The following is a 20,519-nucleotide window of genomic DNA, read 5'->3' as shown; positions in this document are numbered from 1 at the left end:
CATCAACAATAAAAAGACATACATAGAATGTGCTATACGGGTGGAGACGGCGAAGAAATTTCTGGTACAGATAGGCAGAGGGGCTGAGCATAAAGAGTTTGAGGAAAGAGACAAGCCAGGTTAGAGAAGTGAGGGCTTTGAGAGGCAGCTACACTGAATAGCGACAGAGACAATGGAGATGGGGAACTCAGAGTACGAAGCGGATTGAAGCGTAGATAGGCCGAAGCGAAACGCGGGGCTTTCCCAAACGGGGAATAGCGCCCTTGGCAATCTCGTTAACGTGCTCTGGCTTTTCAGCGTTATTTCTATACACGTTGCATCGAGCCCGATAGTCGTTATGGCAAAGCTCAAGGAGAGCCAGCATAACCTCGTAAATCGAGCGACCCCATCACACAGTAGACTACCCCCACGACCTCTACTTCCCCCTTCTCCTTCCCTTGACACGCCCATATCGCCGAGCTCAACCACAAAACTCGCTACCCAGACCGCATCACCTATCCCCCGCGTTTCTCGTCCATTTTGTCACGAATACAAGAGCTACTCCACTGTCTTCTAGATCTGAGCCGCTTTGCCATACCTTCAGCGGTTATCGACAAGTCAGGACAACAACGCCGGACGACGTAGGACTGCGAGCGCTGCTGCCAATTCGTAGTAGGATGTGAAAACCCCTCTACAATGCGCAATGCGTGATCGCTGGTTGTGCTTAAATCCCTCCCTTTTAGTCTTCCTGCCAACACGATCTCATTGCCACAGACCTCTGGGTGCGGCGAACTCACATCCCGTACCTAGTATATACCTGTCCTCGATCCGTCGTCTCTGGCGTATCTAGCGTATTGGACCCACAAACTGAAATTGAAACCTTGGCTTTGGCCAATCTCATAGCCCCGTCACGAGCGTGTAATTCTAATTCGCAGTCAACACTCCCCCACAGAGACGAACACCCTTACACTCACACTTACCTTTCCGCCCCTCCGCCAGCACTGCGCCGCATCGAGCATATTCCCGCCCAGAGTAGGGCATGAAAAGAGTAATCCAAGTAGGATTACCACGCCAATTGAAGTTTCGCCAGCCAATAGGAAGTAAGAATTACGGTGTATCTACCATGCCCCGGGAAAAGCAGAAACCCTAATTTCTAGGCACCACAACGAGCGATCCATCCACGACGATAGACGGTTCTGTCCAATCATATGTCGCGACCACGTTTCGTTTCGCACCCGACCCGTATCAACGAACTTGAGTTCTCCTCGCTTCTCGCTGGGGCATGGTGTTGCTGGCAGTCAGGGGCTGCAGATCGGATGTGGTACAGCAGCATTTCACTAGGTCCCTCTAATGCTTAGTCTACAAGCCGTAAAGCGCGGTCCTCTATGTCTACAAACGATAGCGGGTCCCCTGTCGCCCATGACGGAAGTCCACACAGCGATGTCGACCGGAGGTCTCTAGTATTCGACGACGACGCAAAGACGTGCCGTGCGCCCAAGAGCGAGAGAGTGTGAGATTTGAAGATGGAGAGGAGGTTCCAAGGTAACCTGACGAGACGGGGAGTGATACCGCAGAGTCTTGTTAAGCTATAGGTGCACTCCTCCAGTGAGGAAGAGCGACGGCGGTCGAGAATCGCGGCAACGGGCGTGAGAACGTACGGCTTGCTGGGCTCGGCCCGGGTAGCGGAGGCAGTCCATACCTGGCCAGCGCGGTAGAGCAGGAACCAACGGGGGCGACCCCCGGCTACCAAATGCCATGTATAGAGGCGAGCAGTACCCTCACCCACGCTCTACGTTGTGCTATGGTCAGAGTGGAAGGAGTCGAGGATGCGGAACGCGGGCGGAGGCTCAACACGGACAGCGAGCGCCGGGCTGCCAGGTGTAACATGTTCGAGACGGACGGCGAATTGTTCTGCTGCATTGTCAGCCATGTCGAGCATCCCTGGGGTGCCTAAGTACGCACCACGGCTCCTCCCCCACGCCGGTACTAGAAGTGTTGGTGGTAGTTGTGTCGTGACGCAGGACTCCAGGGGTGATAAATAGCGGCTTCGCTTAAGGCTTGGCGGGCATTCGCGAGCGAAGACCTGCAGCCCTACAGGTCAACCCTCCGCCTCGACCCTCCGCCAACCATGGCCGCCACTAGCAAAACCGCCAGCCGAGCTTCCCGGCACGCACAGGACATTGTGTCCCATCAAAGACAATCAGCACCCACAGAGCCCGCCCGCAGTTCCGCGAAGCGAGCGCCATCGTCCGGCCCATCCCCGCCATCCAAAACCACTAGGAATTCTCCGAAGGGCATCACCGCCAGGGCCTCAGAACACACCGCCCACGTTGAGCAGGACGCAGCCGATCCACAGCCATGCTCCTGCACGCCCGCCGCTCGACGCTTGATGGAAAATTGGAGCCCAAGCCCCGAATTCCTGGAGAACCTGCAACATCTCATCCCGCAACTTTGTCCACAGCATACTCAGCAACTCGCCATGCAAGCGATCGGACATTTAGCCAACGCCCCTGTTACATCTGCAAAGCGGACGCTTGACGATCTTGATGGTGCCATGCCTCTGCGCAAAGTCCGACGTGTACACCCTTCGCACGTTGCCAGCCGCAACGACCACACTCCTCCAGATCATTGTGCCGAACAAGAGCAGGACTTCAAAGAGCAAGCTGTGGTCCGGATCCGGGGCCGGCTGGGGTTGAAAGGAGCAACCTCATCAGGACCTCCACTGGAGTCAGCTACGTTTGGGAGGATGAATAACAAGATTATGAGAGACTTACTGGAATTGAGCACGCTCCCGAAGACTTCGGGCCCTGAACCGGAAATCTATTACCTCACTGGGGCTGAAGCGAAAGAACTTCTGGAGTCACGGAACCGTCTTCGTGGGCCAATTGTTACACACGGACAACAAAACTTTCAGTGGCAGGAAGGAGATGGTCAGCCCTTCACCGAGCTATTCGACCGCTTTGGTTGCCTGGAAGATCGGGAAGTAAGTGTTCAGAATCCTTCATTGAAGGTGGGGCAATTTTCTGCTGAAATCTGGACGCTCCAAGAGGTCAAGGAGCATTTTTGCGAACCCAAAAATGGTCAAAGCGAGTTCAATTGCTTAGACATGGCGTCACCGCTCAAGAATGCCCTGCCGGCCTTTCTAACCGGACCCAATTGTGCCCTGCTCAGTTGCATCCGCGACTTTGTCACTTCGCGCCGGACTGCAGGGAGAAGCTCATCGTCGGTAGAAGAGTGGAGACTCTGGACGGAGAAGGAGGAGTGGATTTTGCTTGCCTGGGGCGACATGTACACGATCACCCACACAGATGCCATGGGATACAACTCCTGGCTCACCGTCCAACCCGGATCTAGTCCTGTCGGCTTTGGATGGATCTCAAACCCCACCGAGGAAGAGCGGCGCGAATGGATCACCCAAAATGCTACCTTCAGGGGCCAGTTCGGCGGCCACGTCTCCACAAAGCTACGGTACAAGGTGGTATACCCCGGGCAGACTGTCTGTTTCGCAGCTGGGACTATTCACTTTGTCTTTCGACTTGCCCATAAGCCGACATTCGTTATTGGCGGCCACTTCCTGCGCTGGTCCGACATCGACTCCTGGATTCGCGTGGTTATCAGCCAATATGAGAACAATGACAGTACCAACGAAGAGGTAGTCGAGTACGCACCACAGTGGGTGAACGCCGTTGCCGCATTAGTTCAGGACAAGGTGAAGAGAGGGCTGAGCGAGCAGTTGGGCGGCACGGAACCTGTGGAGAGGTTTCGCGAGGGTGTAAGGGTATGTTACTCTGTCGGTGGCTGTCATACAGATCGCCTTAAGAATCACATGCTAATTCGTCTCGTGACAGGACTTTCAGCAGTTAGTAGCAGGGGCAAAGGCGACAGCAGCGAAGGAGAAGAGGGCAGCGGCGGAGCGGAAAAGAGCAGCAGCGGAAGAGAAGAGAGCAGCAGCAGCAGCAGCAGCAGCAGCGAAGAAAAATCTAGCAAAGGGAAGGTCACCGAAGGAAAGGGCAGCGACGAGAAAGGCACCGAAGAGAAGGGAAGAGAAGTAGACTCAAGTAGAATGAGCTGCTTGCACGTGGACAAGCTAAAAATCACATTCCACGTAGAGTACTGCAACTCGAACATGTCTTTTATCCGGCTCTTGTCTCGACGCGCTTTGAACCGATGGTATCGCTGGGGTGGCTGCAGTGTGAGGTATGCATGGTACTCCTATTCTTCTTTCCAGATGGTGCTGTAAGAACCGTCACTCCCAGCCCTTGGATGCCTATTATAGGCTATTTAGTAATTTGCAGTTACCCGAATGCTATTTTTCCGCGTGATTATGCGTGTGGGAGGGCAGATTCAGGGACCTCATGCCGCTGTTCTTAGTCCGAAATAGGAATAGCGCGCCTTTGGATTGCCCACCGCCCGCCTGGGCGACAAGTTTCCTGGCGACCGAGTATGCTCACCTGTAACATTCTCTATTCGCCTCTTTACATAAAGTAAGTAAGTTCTCCAAACTCACACACTCTGACCTGTAGGATACCACTGGCCGCGTTAAGTAGGCCTCCGTCGAGATTCTCAGATCATGCGCTTGATATACGTCGAAATTGGCTGGGGACGAGGCGGCGGACGGATGGCTTGAAGGCGCCTACCTGCAGAATGATCTCAATCACGACCCTCTCACCTGGGGCCCCGTCCGGTCGTCTACACGGGCCCCACCGCAATCATCCCTACCACATCGGAGTTGCCCATCTCTGCCCGAAGAGTGAGGACTGGCGGATAGTCAACGGCACGCTCGAGCAGTACCAAAGGAGCACATGAGTGAAAGCAGTAACCGTTCTAGACACGTATCACCGCTTCCACCGTGGGCGTAGATAACGGCCTTTTTCGGTGCGATGGCTCCTTGCTCAGCGAGCCCTCGGAACTTCGATTTTCCCCGGCCTTCTCATCGGCGCTCCTCGCCCTCATCGTCGGCCTCCTCTGGGTCGACTGGCGACCCCCATCGGAACCTGTCACTGCCCTCAGTGATCACCTTGGACTTCCGGCGTTTACTCTCGATTTACACTCCGTCTGGTTTGTCCGAGTAGTTCATACCTACCATCCTAGCAAAACATCTCAGCGTCCTACGCCCGCCCAGGAAAGGCACCGCACTTGCACCCACCAGCTGCCATTAGATCGAGTCGTCTGGAATGAACTGGACCGATGACCGATCGCACAGACCCTCCGGATCTATTTCACCTGGACGGCACATCAGACGCGCGTACGTACAGGCCGCATGCAGCCGCGGCACATGACAGGTTTCTATCATGTTCGGGAGCCATGTCTTCTCTTCTCCAGGGCGTCGATTCATCTCGCCGTAGCCGTTGGACAATGGGGAAGTCCGAAGCGTCAGTCCGCGCAGGGGCTGCTCGGAACGTCGGTAATCTGCAGCATATTGCACTGCAGTCTGCAGTCTACGCTCCTGTATCGTCCGTGGTCTCGTAGGTATTCGGGCTCGTGCCAGCACTGTTGTTAGTAACCAACTATCAGGGTCAGTGTCCGCATTAACCGTGGTCTTGTCTACCTGCATAATAATCGATGATCTTGCAGGCGCTTACTAGCACGCTGGCGATCTCGATGTAGACTAGAAAAGGAACGAGACTTTCTCTCAACGCCAGAGCCCCGGCTGACGTGCCCTCGAAACCCCTGCCTGCCACTTGGCCCACACATCCTCGTCTGCCAACCTCAATCCCTCCCATCTATCTGCGCCAGCTGTGGCTTCCATGGCCGTGCGAAATTCTTGACTTCCTCGCGATCTCCGACCATGACGCCACCTCCCTCTCCCGGTTGTAGTCCCAATTCATGCTTACGTTTGGGCTCGCAGGGCATTCAGCAGGACACAATCACTCCTCTACTACACCTTGGGTTGGGCCTGACACCACCTTCATGAGCTTACACATGACCATCTACGTACTCATGGCTACCGTCAGGTTCGACGCCCCCTTCGCAATAAGGAGGATCAGCATAGCCGAGCAGACCGAGCGCCGCCTTACATACGGACCATATCATTTTCATAGCGACAGCATGCTTCAGAAAGAACTTCTCCGGTCCGTACGTCGACCGAAAGTGGCTCGCTGCTGGCCGCCTCCGCATGCCATACGAACCCCTACCGTGAGAATACGCTCCGCTACATCAAGCACGCCAAGTTGAGACTCCACCTTGTCTCGAATCGCCATCGCTGCACTACGGACGAAGACGTATTTCGCGGTCAGCAGATTTCAGCAGAATATTCTCGCAAAAGGCTCACCGTGTTGTTGCGCATTGGACTTTTGGCGTTGGAGCTTGGCGGCTGGGTCGGCGCACGGGAGACGGGACGGAACGGCTGCTGGTAGGGCCGATCTCCGATCTCTTGGCACAACCACAACATAACATCACCAGTCCTCATCCTCATCCACATCCCCGCCTCTTTCGCCCTCGCCTCGCGCCGCATCCTCGACTTCATGCCCAAGCGCAAGCGCGCCCTCTCGGAAAGCTGTGCGTCTGCCGCGCAGCCGACCCCCGCGCCGCTCACCGCCGCCAACCTCAGCCACCTCGAAGCCATGAGCAGCTCGCGGCCACCGTCGCCAACGCGCACCGACAACTCCCTCGACAAGCGCAACAAGCTCGAGGCATACCGCATCGCCGTCGACACCGCCCAGCCGCTGCCTGCCGAGCTCGGCGCGCACGTCAGCAATGTCGTGCGCCGGCCACGCAACCCCGATGTCCCCGTCTCGCCCAACTCCAAGGAGGCGGTTGCGCGCAGGCGATTCGCCGCGAGCCAGAATGAGCACACTGGCGTCCAGAAGCTCGCCCCATACCTGCTCTTCGTGGGCGCCGCCGAAATGGACGACAGGGTGGCGCCGGTCGAGCTCATCGTGTCCAAGAACGAAATCAACCTGAATCGCTTCTTCCTCCCTCCCGCCCCGAGCAAGGACATCAAGAAGACCTGGGGCAATCTGTCGCAGCCGCGCCCAGACACGTGTATTGGCTATATCAGGCAGAGCGATGCCAACAAGGCCATGCCTCGCTGCTCCGCGCCTTTCAGCCCAGAGCAGGAGAGCATCCTCGACAGGCACGTCGCGCGCCCCCCGTTGATAGCTGCAGCTAGTGCTAACACCGCCTAGTTACTGCCTCACCTAGCACATGTATTTCCCCTTCCTCACCGCCCAGTGGAAGGTGCCCGGTGCCAACGAGAACCTGCACGACGCCCAGAACCAAGCCGCCCGCGACGGCGCCGTTATCGTCAACTGCCTCTGGGACCTCTACCGCGTCGCCTACAATCGCACCCCGTCTGTGCTGGAGGCGTGCCACTTCTCGTGGCTGAGCGACCTGGAATTCGCCCAGCTCTGGGTCCATTGGCGTGAAGGCGCACAACACTACATGGAGCATGTGGACGACTTCTCGCTGAGGAAGGAGGATGATGTCTGCAAGGCACGGGGCTTTCTCCGCAACATCGTCAACTCTGCCGTCACGGAGCGGCTCGACTCGATCAAGAAGGCCCTCCCACTATTCGCCAAAGCTCGCACCAAGTCATACCCCTATCCCCTTGCGCATACTGCCGAGACCATGTCGCTCGGGGGGTCCTCTGCCGCTACGCCGCCCTTCCAGTTTGATACCCCTCGATATCCCCAGTCTACGGCCTCGGAGCCGTCGAAGAAACGGCCGAAACTTGAATCGGACAGTGAATCCAAGTCGGACAGTGGATTCAACGAGTGAGCTTGGCTTGGGCAGAATTTGATAACGGCACCGTCGCCATCGGTTCAGCACTTGAGGGTGGCATCATCAAGAAGTCAGGAGCTAGGATGGAGATTGTGGAGCAATGCTATCAAGGCATCGACACCAACGTCTCGCCAGCTTCGACGAGCAAACCGCCTCTCCACCAGCTTTCACATTACACATCGCCTCCGTCCGTGGTCAGGTCTACACGCCAGAGCGAGTCCGGCCGGGCTTTCCCCTGAGGCACGAGCGCAGGGCCGTCCGAGACCTCCTGCTATGGCGGGATGCGGCGTGATAATGGATGTTGCGCGCTCAAAGGAAGAGTTAGGACAAGCCGTCGTCCAAGGTGGAAGCGCCGGACTCGGGCTTCAGGCTCGCCGCATCGATCGCTGTCTCGCCTCAACTGATATATTGGCCCTCCGGCTACGAGCTTCTCTAACGACGACGACAGCCGCACTATTAGAGAGCGGCTTTTCATCGTCGTTTGCGACAATGTGGATGGTGGCAGAACGGAATTGGCGAGAGTTGTAGTAGGTCTGGGGACACTGGGATGGCTGGGGGGAGGAAGCACAGTACTCGTCGAGCAGCAGAGCTAGGGCATAGAGAGTTGTTCATTGCAGGTGCAAGAGTCGGCGATGGACGGGCACTGTAGTGGTTTAGCAGCACCGGTACCTCTCGAATAGAAAGATGAGTACCCAGCTCAATTTGCGCCGCATACTCTTCAGACGTCCAAGACATACGGCATCACGCGCTTACCCTGTAAACAGTTCCTCTCCGGCGTCCCCAGGTCTAGCATGGCACGGTCACAGAATCGCCCCCGCTCCAAGACCCGTGGTTGAGAAAGCTCAATTCACATGCCTTTCCTTTTGTCTTTCGAAAGCCACGCGTGTTATGCATTGCTCAGCCAACGACCTTAGGATGTTCTGGGAGGCAAGAGCACTGCTGGGAAGTCTGTCTGCTTTGTTGTACCGTCTGTCTTGCGGCCATGTTATGCTTGGGCGGGTATGTATGCGATGGTGGTCAGGTCACCCACCGATCTCACTGACAAGCGGCCGGTACACTCAAGTAGCTCCAGTATTGCCGGATTGCGATTGGGAATCGCGGCCGCAGTGAAGAGAAGAAAGAGACGAGGAGGAACACAACTGAGGCTTCAACCGAGAGCCTTCCTTGGTCGGACTTTGGCATTGCACGCCACCCTGGCAGGCACTGAGCTGAGCGCTGACGGACGGCTTCATCGACGCTCGTTGACGCGACGCCCTCATTCATGGCCCAGTTTAGTCTAATCCAGTCAGCACACGGCCCTTCAAGCATCGGCTAAAGCAAATTGAGACTTCTGCATCCGTCTGATATGAGTACGAAAACGAACTTCAAAATGGCGTACGTATTCTCTTCCCTTCCCTTCTCTTCTCGTCTCTCCCTTCTATATGCAACGGTAACGTCAACGTTACAGCAGGAGGGAGGGAACTGGAGTTACTGCAGTGGAGAAGCTCGGAGACAATCGAAAGGTGTTCGTTGATTGCGGGTTTGCGGGTTTGTGGGGAAGGCGTGCTAAGGGACAGACGTGAAAGACGCGAGAGAAGAGCTGCGTTGCTGCTCTGCTTCAGTGCCTGTCGGGGTCTTTGCCAGTCCGGACGGACCGATTCGTCTTGCGTGGAAAGTTGTCTCTGCATTTCTCGCCGCACTGTTTCTCGTCGTACTCGTTCTCGCGGTTAACACTCTCCCCGTCCAAGCACTCTTTCCAGCATCCTCGTCCCACATCGGTGCGAAGTTAACTTAACTACTCCATAACGACAACTCATGCTCCACACTCGACCTAACGACAAACACGCAGCTTAACGCTAGGAAGTGGGTGCACCGTGCAACAGACGGACGGACGGACGGTTCTTCTCCCATCTTAGTAATTATCCCCCTCTCGACTAAGGCAGAGCCAGGCGAAGGTGTCTTCTACCAGTTAAGGAAAAGGCCGTGGAACTCCGTATATCCAGACCACTTACTCTAATTCGCCACTCCACTCGCGTGGAAGGAATCCGCCTAACCTGATATGGCGTTTGTACTCCAGGGTCAAGATCGTTCTTATAGCAGGCAGGCAGGTATCTGCGCGCGCACGGAGTCTCGGCGCAATATCGAATTGAGTCGAAGCAAACCTCCCTCCGCCAAGTGTTTCGGGAGCTACTCACCCAACGACGGAAGTGCCAAAGAGAAAACGGATCCTGCCCAGGTCGCTGCTGGACTTGCGGCATACGTGTATCTCTGGCATACGTCTACCTCCGGGCTGCGTCTACTCGACCTCATCATGGCTAGCAAGGAGATGGCGAGTGATACACAGCGGAGCGTCGGAGAGGTATGCTATTGACGCTTCAGCGGGATTTGGCATGGCTGGGTCTGAAGGAAGCGCTGAAGGCTTGATGGCGAGGGAGTGGATAATGGTACGTGCTTGATCTTCTAGCATTGCAAGGCGATATTGAGGCTGATGATACGCAGATGAGCATACTCCTTCACGTAAATTGTATACTTCAACCGTCATGCACGAGGCCGAGTCGGTGCTGCTTCCTTATTCCGAAATGAATTTGTTAGCGTACCACAGAACCAGCTTGATCTGCCACCTTTCGCACGCCACCAGGGACACTAATAGCCTCATGCTTGCATCGAGACCACCCTCGCAAACTAATATCCGGCGGTACAAACTCGTTCCGCCGGTTGATATCACGATCCCAGATGCTCCTACATTGGGAATCCACCTGCCCACGCAGTCGGTCACTCCCTCGCGTAGCAGTGTGAAGTAATGCCATGCGGTTGGAACTCACATGCGCCCCGTCGTCTCTTGGTGCCCCGGTCGCGCCATGCACCTCGAAATTGGACCATGGATTCTCTGGAAGCTTGTTGGCCGGATATCTGTCTCGACTTTTCTGAACATTCGTCTACTTTCACTTTCCATCCTTTATCGCGGCCATCTAGGGAGTTCTTATTCGTCGGAAAAGCTGTGGCCCCACATTCCATGCCTCTGGAGACTTTCTCGTTATCCCCATTCCGGACGTCGCGGACTTGAAACGCAGGCATGTGGCTCAAAAACAACGCCTTCACCCTCTAATATCCCAATGCTGGCGCCGACGTCGCCAGCGTTATCGCAGGCGTCTTCTTCCAGGTTTAAAGCTCGAGTATTCGTGTTTGCCTCTCTTTGAGCTTTCTTCGCTTCCGGAGATGCGGAAATGCTAGAGGCACGGTAATTGCTGTCTCCATACACCGTCCGTCGCCGTATGCGTGAGAGAGAGCTGGAAGAGACTTAAGAGGGTGCAGAGCGAAATTGGTATCAACACCACCGAAAGCAAGAACTCATGCAACGAATACGCTGAGTTAGGAATCTAGGAAGACGTACACATTTTCGTTTTGTCTTTGGAGATTTGTCTTTAATGAATCTTGGTTGTAAATGACCCTCAACCATGATAAGCTTTATGGATTCACAGTATCTATCGCAGGACCTGGTACAGCTTGTAAAGCGAGCATTACATCTTCCGAACTTTCGAATTCCTCATCCCAACACTTCTGAACGACGCTAGCACAAGATACATTGCGAATATCGGGGAACTCTTCCCGAGCAAAGCACCTCTCCACCTCTTCACTATTTAACTCGTTAAACGGCTTCTTCCACGCCATAATCTCGTATATAGCGCAACCTAGAGCAAAAAGCTCTCGTTTGATATAAGGTCTCCCTTCCCAGGATCTCCCACGGAGAGGTAGCTCATACCAAGGCTCTTCAGCGGCATAGGGCTCTTGGTCATCCAATTTTGCCCCCCCCCCCCCCAAAGTCGCCTATTTTAACAGCATTCTCTCCTGTTAAGAAAACATTGCGACAACTAAAATCACAGTGGAACACCTTTTTAGAGTGTATGTATGCGAGGCCCGCCGCGAGGTCTGCAACCCACGTGAGCCGCTGTGGCAATGGGACTGGGTCGTTTACTCGAATGAAAGATCGGAGGTTGCCGTGTAATGCCCGCTCTAGACGGAGGGAGTGTATGCTTTGTTGAACTTCGACCAGGCCATAATATCGCAAAATGTTTTCGTGTGACCCCAATCTTTCGAAAACTTGGCGTTCCCGGTCCAGCGAGAGCTTCGACGCGCTACACTCTTCAAAGGAGGCAGCTATTCGGCCATCTAGCCACGCAACATAGCCCTTCAGCACAGTGGTGTCATCGTGCAAAGACACAATAGCAGAACCTCCGACGCCAAGAATTCGCTGGTCCCAGTCCCTTGGTAGAGATTGGTGATCATTCATAGTTGTTGGGATATCATGAAGACGTCTGGATGGCTTCCGGTTGGGGCGGGGAACGTTGGCTGAGAAGATGCGGCGGCGCCTTTGACGATAAGGGCAGTAGCGAGGATGCGATTGATGGAAATGATGCGGTGGGAGCGAAGGATACGGTTGACGGAAACCATGTAGTGGACGACGGTGACTGCGATGACAGGGCGAGGCTAGGAGACGGGAGAATGCAAGAACGTCGCGTGTCAGGATGTTGCTCACCGGAACAACTCGTCTTGGCATGAGGGGTTGCTCACCGGAACAAACTCGTCTTGTATCGTTGCATAGGTGTTTTAATAATGGCTAGAACTAGCACTGCTACTCAAACGTAGAGTTGAGAAGCACTCGGCCTTAGGGGATCGCAGTCAATTTGCCCGTTCTCCTAGCGAGCTCTCCACTGTCGGTAGGAGCTTAGATTAGTCGAAGCGGTACAGGCGGACTAAACATATCGCAATTCCAGAATCTGCATTGCCCCGCTATTATACTTGAGCATGATGTATTGTGAATTGAACCCTCAGCTTGCACTAAGGTCGCGAAAAATGCCAATCTGGAGACTATAAGGCCGTAAGAAGCATCGCGCAGCTTACTCTCCGCACCGCTACAGCTTAGAATGCAGCTAGATCCAGCGTGGCTGCGCTCGCTTTGTTTTGCCTTCTAAAGCAGCATTCTCCTCCAAATAGCCCTCCTCCGATAGGACGTTGTTTTCACTGCGACGAGCTTCCTGGGTCGGACAACTTTGTTGTCTTTCCGCCATGGCAAACGGCGACTCATGTTCTTATGCGTAGGTTGGAGCAGTTGGCGGTGCAACGTTTTCGGGACGAAGGAGGGGTTTGGGGAGAGGCTCGCTCAGGGTGACGGCGGAGTTGAACGTCGCGGGAGGAGTGTGCGCGCATCGGAGGGGCGAAGTGGAGGGATGTCCGAGGACTCGACGACGTGCGACGGAGGATGCATTTAGAGGGCCTATGGAAAAGTTCTACGACAGTTAATAGTTACTCCCTAGGTAATCTCGAAGAGATTTGAGCGTAGGGTAGGATCGTGCCCACTAAGCGGTTGTAGAGTCGCTGCGATAGTACGGATGAAGAAAGATTAGGAGATCTCCTAATGGGGCATCTGACATAAACCAGAGCGAGATCCAAGGTGCCAGAAAGGCACCACAGCGGGGCCAGAACGAGTGCAACTCTCCTGGCAAGAATAAGCTAGGAAGCGCGACGTGGCTATTTAAGTATCGACATAAACAAATGTGACAAAGTGAACGAGAGACGACGATAAGCTTTCGTTGGCAGCGCTAGACCTAAAGAGCACCTAGCGTGCCAAACTACATAACTCGATATCTCTAGTGCTAATCTCTTAAAAATTCGAATATTACTTAAGTACGTAATATAAAAAATTTTATCTAATATATATAACTAGCTTTTTAGCCTTCTAATATACTTTATAAATAAATATCTTATATAAATAAATACTCTAAAAATACTAAGCTAGAAAAATTAAAAAGTTTTTCTTAAATAACTAACGTACTTTATAAATAAACGCTCTATATAAATAAATACTCTAAAAATACTAAGCCTTTACTAAATACTACTATCTTTATTATAAAGCTCTCTATAAATACCTAATTAACTTTAAATAAATTCTAAATATAGCTTATACTCTAGACTATTTAATAGAATCTAGAGCTAAGCTTATAACGCGCTATAGCTTTCTATAATATAGAGTAGAAGAAAGTTTACTATTAATACTATAGAGTTACTCTATAATATAAAAAGATATCTAATTTAATAAAGCTTATAAAAAATAAAGAGTAGATAATAGTTAAGTATATACTTAATCTAGACGTATAAGAATTTACTCTCTAGCTTACTACTATTTAAGATATAGCTAATAAGCTACTTACTAAGTAAGAGAAAAAGATTATAGGTAAGAACTAGCTAAATAACTTTATTATATACTATTCTAAGCTTAAAATATAGCTTAATTATAAGTATAACTATTAGAAAGTAAAGTAAAAAGATTTTATAATTATTTAGATATAGTTTAATCTAGTAGATAATATAAAGATAAAGTATAGTATTACTAATAAAGATATATATAATTTTAATAAATCTAGCTTTATAATAGAAATAATATTACCTTAGATAGTAGTTACTAGCTCTAAGAGATAATTATAACTAAAGAGTTTTTAACTAGGTAATTATAAGTAGATTTTAGTAATTATAATAGTAAGAGTAGTAGGTAATATATAGATTCTACTATTTCTTATTATTATAGATAAGAACTATCTTTTAGTATAGTATAAAAGTAGCTAGCTATTATATAACTAGATTATAGCTATTTCTAAAAGTAGCTAGATAATAAATAAAGTTAGTATTATATAGTTAAAGTACTTTAATATATATACTAAAAGTTACGTTATAGATATATATTATCTACTAATTTTAGATAGCTATAAAAGCTATAGCTCTATTAAATTCTAGTAGTATTATAAGAAGAATAAAATTATAGTTCTTTATATACTAGTATATTTATTATATCTTCTATAGCTACTTAATATTAGCTACTTCTACTATTAAAGATAGTATATAGCTACTAAGTTAAAATTCTAATATATAGCTATATTAACTATATTATAAAAAACTAAGTTTCTATCTATATTTTATATAGCTTTTTATATATTAATTATAGATAATAATATTAAAGTAGAATTTAAAAATACTAGCTTAGTTTTATTTAATCTAGATTTAGTAGTATTAAAGCTTAAAGTTTAATTATATATACTAATACTTTCTACTAATAATACTACTATCTAGAAGTATAAAATATCTAGTAATTCTACTAAATTAAAGTTATAATTAACTTTAATTTAGAGAAAAATTATATAGTATCTTAATTTATTACTAACTTATATTATTAAGTTACTTAATTAGCTTAAGAAAGATAATAAGATAATAGCGTATTAGCTAGTACTTATAGAGTCTAAAGTTATCTAGCTTTAAGTAGCTAATATATAGAAAAAGAATACTCTTATAATTAAAGCTAGCTTATAGCTAGTTACTTAAAGAAAAGCTATAGATTAGAATAAAAGTAAGAAGTAGTATAAAGAGATAGTAGTATATAATAGCTAGCTAGCTTAGTAACGCTATAAATACTATAGTAAGCTAGAGTATAATATATAAACGTGCTAGATAGTTAAAGATAATATAGATAAGTTAGATAGCTTATCTAGATTTATCTTAAGTAGCTTAGAGTTAGAGAAATCTAAATAAGATAGCGACTTTTTAGTAGAAGCTTAGTAAAAGTAGTTAGCTTAATAGTATAGTTAGCTCGCTAGTAAAGTACGTTAGTTATTTAAGAAAAGCTTATTAATTTTTGTTAATTTTTCTTACCAAGAAATTTTAGGCGGTTCGATAGTAAAGTATGTTATTAAAAACTGTTCTATTTTTCTCTGCGGTGCCTGTGTAACTCTTAAGTTAACTCTTCGCATTCTAATCGCCTAACTCTTCAGAAACCTCAGCGCCAAGAATCTTCTTCGAAGAGACGGCGACATGGACGTGCTTCAGGATGGATGCAGCGGTCGTTGAGAAGCCGTTTGGGGCAATGCTGACCGACATAGGCGACTCGTCGGCCTTGCTGTTCACAAAGTCCGCGTAGCCTGGATCCACGATGACCTGCCTGATCATATCGCGGTGATGATGCATGGTCTCTGGTAAGGGGCTCGCGGATGAGGGTTCGACTCCTAGCAGGAAGTCTCTGAGAAGTCGCGGAAGAGGGGCGTGTTTGAGGGCGCTGGTGAGACGGCAGTAGTACAAGATGGGGTAGACGCGAGAATCTACGTGGAACGAAGACATCACGAACAGGATTGTCTCTCTCTTCCCCCGCTTCAGCGTAAGCTCGGCGATAGTGGCCCCTTTGAAGCTGGGCGCATCTTCGCGCAGGACCTCGGCATTCCAGTCTGGTCGGTCCGCGCGCTTCGCGTCCAACGGACAAATTGCAAGGATACTCTCGCTGGTAGAGAAGCGCCCCGGCGGCACTGTCTCAATCTCTAGGAAGTCTTCCCTCGGGCCGAAGGAGAGAAGCACCCCGGCCCGACAGTGCGTGTGCGTGTCCTGTGACAGCGGCGGCGGGATCTCCCACCTGCCCGTGTTCCTCGTTGGGACGAACATGTCCGTCAGCGGCGCGTGCACCTCCTCGACCCCGTGGCAGATGGGAATCGGCACGTCGGGGTAGTGCCGGCGCATGAAGCGACCGGTGGTGAGGTTTCCCGACATGGATATGCCGACCAGCTGGCTCTCTCCAGCGATCTGCACATTCAGCGCGCCGATGAAGGATGACCAGCACCGGATGAGCGGCAGGCGGATGGACAGTCCGACATTCGTCATTGTGTACGGTAGGGGCCGCGTCCCGGCCTGGAGGGGGACGTACCGCGCCGCCTCGCGGAAGCCCTGCGGACACGGCGAGAGCAGGCTACCTTGCCGCTCGCCGACGGCCCATGACCAGCAGAAGAGCGAGTGGTCATCCGAGACTTTTAGAATCTCCTCCTGTAGGCGCGAGAAGGCGCGGATCCCCTCGCCGTAGACGAGCGGCATGTGGATGCCGAAGATGCCGAGCGCGCAGTAGGCCATGTCCTCGACGCGGCTGGTCTCGCGCCGCGCCAGCCAGGTCATCCGTTCGGCGACCGAGGCGTCGTGTACGAGCGCGTAGCGGTTGCGCACCCAGCTGTGTATCCGGTCGTCGGCCACTTCTCCGCGCTCCGGGGCCAGGTACCGCATGGCGATGCCCGTCGCCGCACTGACGTGTCGCGCGAGCGTCGCCCGGGTGCCCAGCGGCGACCAGTCGGCCGCGTAAAAGACCACCCTTCCGGGAGCAAGCAGCTCCTGTAGCGTCCATCCGCGACGGAACCAACGGCTACGGCGGATTTCTCGCGTATGGGTCAGCGGCTTGAAGGTCTCAACGTCGGCCAAGTAGGCGTAGCATACTTCCGCCAAAGTGTACCACTCGAACATGGAGTTGATAGCCTCGGCTAGCTCGGCGGAGGAGGACTTGTCAATGCAGTTAGTGTCGACCCACACATAGGCGAAGCCATCCTTCTTCGCCTGCTGGCAGGTCGAGACGATTTTCTCGTAGCCTTTCAGCCTGGAGGCTGTAGATGGGTTGGACCAGTCTTGGTAGGTGACCTCCTCGGTGCCCCATGTGTGGGAAAGGATGGCATACTTGGGGAATCTGCCGCCTAGGAAGTGTTCAAGAGCAAGGGTAGTAGTGTTAATGAGCCGCATGTTCGGTGCTGTGCGCTAGAATCAGAGCTCCGGTTGCGAACTGGATATTCAAGCTAAGCTCGCTTGGCAGAACTACCGTGTTTCATCAGCTAGCGCACGTCCCTACCCGGCGCATAGTTTCTAAGAAATCTTACTTCTCTCGAACTTTATAACTATTAACGTACTTTATTATTAAACGCTCTATATTATTAAACGCTCTATATTATTAAACGCTCTATATTATTAAACGCTCTATATTATTAAACGCTCTAAAAATACTAAGCTTTTACTAAATACTACTATCTCTATTAACATACTTTATAAGCGAACCGACTATATAAGCGAGCCGACTACCTTTCTCTTAGCAAGAAAATTAACGAAAATTAACTCGTTTTTCTTAAATAACTAAGCAAAACCTTAATATTTTTCTATAAAAATATATATATATATTCTCTATAGTATATTACACTTTATAGTAAAGTTGCACTAAGATATATTACGTAATTAAAAAGCTATACGTATTTAGGTAACTTTTAAGAAAAATCTAGTTTACTTCTAGTTAGTACTATTATATCTTTATAATAATATATAAAACTTATAGTATATAGTATTTATAACTTAATAAAGGTTTCTAGAAAACTTTTATAGAGCTAGCTCTTCTAGGTATAGCGTAATAAGAGGTAGAAGTTTAAATATTTTTTTTTAAGTTTTCTTCTCTAACTATATATATATATTAATAATTATTGTAGAGTCTAAGCTACGCACTATATAGAGATAACTTATCCCGTGCTTTAAGATTACTATATAGGGAGAGCCGAGCTCTCTAGTTCTAATATAGTAATCTTCTTTCTTATTTTCTTACCTAACTAAGTAACCTCTACTAAGCTCTCTTTTTTCCTCTATAGTTATAAGCCTAGCGCTTTAAGAACGTAGAATAAGTTCTTTCTACGTACTTAAAGAGCTAGCTAGAGACTACTTAGTTACTCTAGTTATCTTTATATAGTTAAATAACACCTTCTATTTATATACTCTAAGAGCTAACGCTATAAGTAAAGCTCTCTCTACTAGATTATACTAGTTACGTAATTATAATACCTAGCTATACTAGTATATCTAGCTCTAGTTCTACGTAATTAGTAAAGAACTATAAACCTAGATTAATCTAGACGCTAAAAACGCTACAAACCTAGTAGACTCCGCCCTAACGTTTCTAATAATAGAGTTAATTACTAGCAAAGTACTATCTGCTACGCTCTCTAAGAGTAGTAAGCGTAAGAGTATATAGGCTATACCTACTTTAAGTATAGTATCTCTTAATACACTCTACTAGCGAAAACTTAACAAGTATAGAGCGCTCTTAAGCAACTAGGCGTCGTAGGCAACGCGCCTTTAAACTCTATAGAACTAGGTAAACGCAACTATTACTCTAGAGCTTCTTAGACTAGCTATAATAGAGCTTGTGTCTTAGAAGCGTTTAACGCTATAGGCGCTTATACGCGTTCTAAAAAGTAAGCTTATACTAATATTAGTAAGTACCTTAAATATAGTTTGCGCTAAGTACTATACTTATCTTAAAAAGGTAAAGTAGAGTACTTAAATACCTAAAGATTAGTACTAATAGTAGTACTTTCTATATATTAAGGCGAAGACGTATAAGCTTATAGACGTAGAAGGCTAGCTTACTATATAGAACTTTCTTAATACTCTTACTCTAAAGCTTACGCTAGAATAGGCTAGAGCTATATACTAGAAGGTTATCTAGAATAGCGTACTTAGAGCTAATAAGAAGCTTACTTTATAAGAGATTAGAAAAATCTTTACTATAATAATTTACAAATACTCTCTATAAGTATCTAATACAAACTCTAGTATATTTATAACACTAGATAGATAATTAGATTAGCGTACAGGTTATTAGAAGAAACGTATACTAGTTAATATAAGAATCTACCTCTACTAAAAGCTATAGAGTAACCTAAAACTCTATATATAGAGATTAGACGTCTATTATACGCTTAAGATAGTAGTAACTAGCTAAGAAGTAATAATTAGCTAGAATACGCGTTAGAAGATTCTCGCGTAACTTAACTTAGATAGGTTTAAAACTACTAGAGTATTTCTACTAAAGAAGGGTTAGAAGCTTCTAAGTAGGTTAAATAATAATAAAGAATTAACTACCTTACTATACCTTAGAAGTATTTAAGTAGTACTAATTAACTTAACGCTTCTTAGTAAGCTAATAGAAATCTACACAACTATAGACTTTAACGCTTACCCCCTCTCTATAAGTATAATTCTTAATAATAGGGCTACTCTATACTTAGTAAACACGTAAGAGCTACTTATACCTAGGTTATTTAGAAAAGCTTAAGGTGTTTAATGTGTAAAAGCGGGTACTTAAGCCTTTCTAATTGTAGAGACAGGTACTCGCCTACTTAAAGAAGTGCTTAATAGAGCTTAGAGATAGAGTATAGAAGATCTTACTCTATATAACGTTATAGTAGTTAAGAGTTTTTACCTTAATATTATCTTAGAAGCTTATCTAAGAGAGAAAGAAGTCTAGTACCTAGAGCTAGATAGCTCTCTACGTATAGAAATAATAGAAAAGAGCGTAGTACTCGTAAACCTCTTACGTAAGTATAACCTTACATTTATTAAATATAAGCCTGTGTTCTTTTACGCTAAGTAAGTAATTAATATAGTAATAAATTAATAATTATAGTAAGCGTACCTATAATATAATACTAAGTAAATATAGTATATAAGAGTAGGTTACCTAGAGAAATAAGTCTTATAAGTACTTATATAATGTGCGTAGAACGTATAGATAACTAGAACTAAGCGCTTATAGTATAAATACTACGCAACTATACACGCTATATAAGTAATCTTCTAACGCCTAAGAGAGTAATTACTCTACCTATTCTAGAGAATCGTATAGAATCTATTTAATATACTCTTAGAGTAATTAGAAAAGCTCTAGGTAATAGTTCTAAAGTATAACTTTAGTAGAAAGATCTTTACACGCACACTTCTAGTAAAATTACTCTTAGAGATTCTACGCGTACTATAAGTATTTAAGAGCTTTATATATATAAAATACTAGCTTAATATAGTTAAACTATAGTAGAATAACAACACTATAACGCTTTTATAGAAGAGAAAATTATAATATAAGCTCTAGGCGAAAGAGTAAGGTATAGAAATTAAGCTAACTCTAGTATATACGTATAAGCCTAATAGTAGAGTAGAGAGAGCTAGTAAAGAGATACTTATAA

The 20,519-nt window shown here is 48.0% G+C and overlaps 5 protein-coding genes across 5 annotated transcripts; 2 read left to right on the top strand and 3 right to left on the bottom strand.

The window, feature by feature from the left end:
* The first annotated feature begins 2,100 nt into the window (after nt 1-2,100).
* BU26DRAFT_600019 (uncharacterized protein) lies at nt 2,101-4,248 on the top strand. Its single transcript, XM_033835141.1, has 2 exons — nt 2,101-3,757; nt 3,828-4,248. The coding sequence occupies exons 1-2, from the start codon at nt 2,108-2,110 to the stop codon at nt 4,029-4,031; spliced, it is 1,854 nt and encodes a 617-aa protein (XP_033689246.1). The 5' UTR covers nt 2,101-2,107; the 3' UTR covers nt 4,032-4,248.
* A 2,342-nt stretch (nt 4,249-6,590) lies between these two features.
* On the top strand, nt 6,591-7,485 carry BU26DRAFT_401806 (uncharacterized protein; the record flags this gene model as incomplete). The annotated part of the gene is made up of 2 exons (XM_033822807.1): nt 6,591-7,058; nt 7,123-7,485. Coding segments are annotated over 2 exons (831 nt in total), but the record flags the coding sequence as incomplete, so codon positions are not given.
* Nucleotides 7,486-11,110: 3,625 nt separating this feature from the next.
* On the bottom strand, nt 11,111-11,500 carry BU26DRAFT_514209 (uncharacterized protein). Its single transcript, XM_033827785.1, has one exon. The coding sequence runs from the start codon at nt 11,347-11,349 to the stop codon at nt 11,146-11,148; it is 204 nt and encodes a 67-aa protein (XP_033689244.1). The 5' UTR covers nt 11,350-11,500; the 3' UTR covers nt 11,111-11,145.
* On the bottom strand, nt 11,174-12,500 carry BU26DRAFT_135194 (kinase-like protein). The gene has a single exon (XM_033819736.1). The coding sequence runs from the start codon at nt 12,233-12,235 to the stop codon at nt 11,471-11,473; it is 765 nt and encodes a 254-aa protein (XP_033689243.1). The 5' UTR covers nt 12,236-12,500; the 3' UTR covers nt 11,174-11,470.
* A 2,921-nt stretch (nt 12,501-15,421) lies between these two features.
* BU26DRAFT_514208 (HET-domain-containing protein) lies at nt 15,422-17,287 on the bottom strand. Its single transcript, XM_033827784.1, has one exon. It carries the CDS (start codon nt 17,260-17,262, stop codon nt 15,475-15,477), a length of 1,788 nt encoding a protein of 595 aa, XP_033689242.1. The 5' UTR covers nt 17,263-17,287; the 3' UTR covers nt 15,422-15,474.
* Nucleotides 17,288-20,519: the final 3,232 nt, after the last annotated feature.

The sequence above is a fragment of the Trematosphaeria pertusa genome (assembly GCF_010094035.1).
Source record: "Trematosphaeria pertusa strain CBS 122368 unplaced genomic scaffold BU26scaffold_2, whole genome shotgun sequence".
NCBI lineage: Eukaryota > Fungi > Ascomycota > Dothideomycetes > Pleosporales > Trematosphaeriaceae > Trematosphaeria > Trematosphaeria pertusa.
The sequence above is the reverse complement of the archived record's forward strand: the minus strand, read 5'-3'. Positions and strand labels throughout refer to the sequence as shown.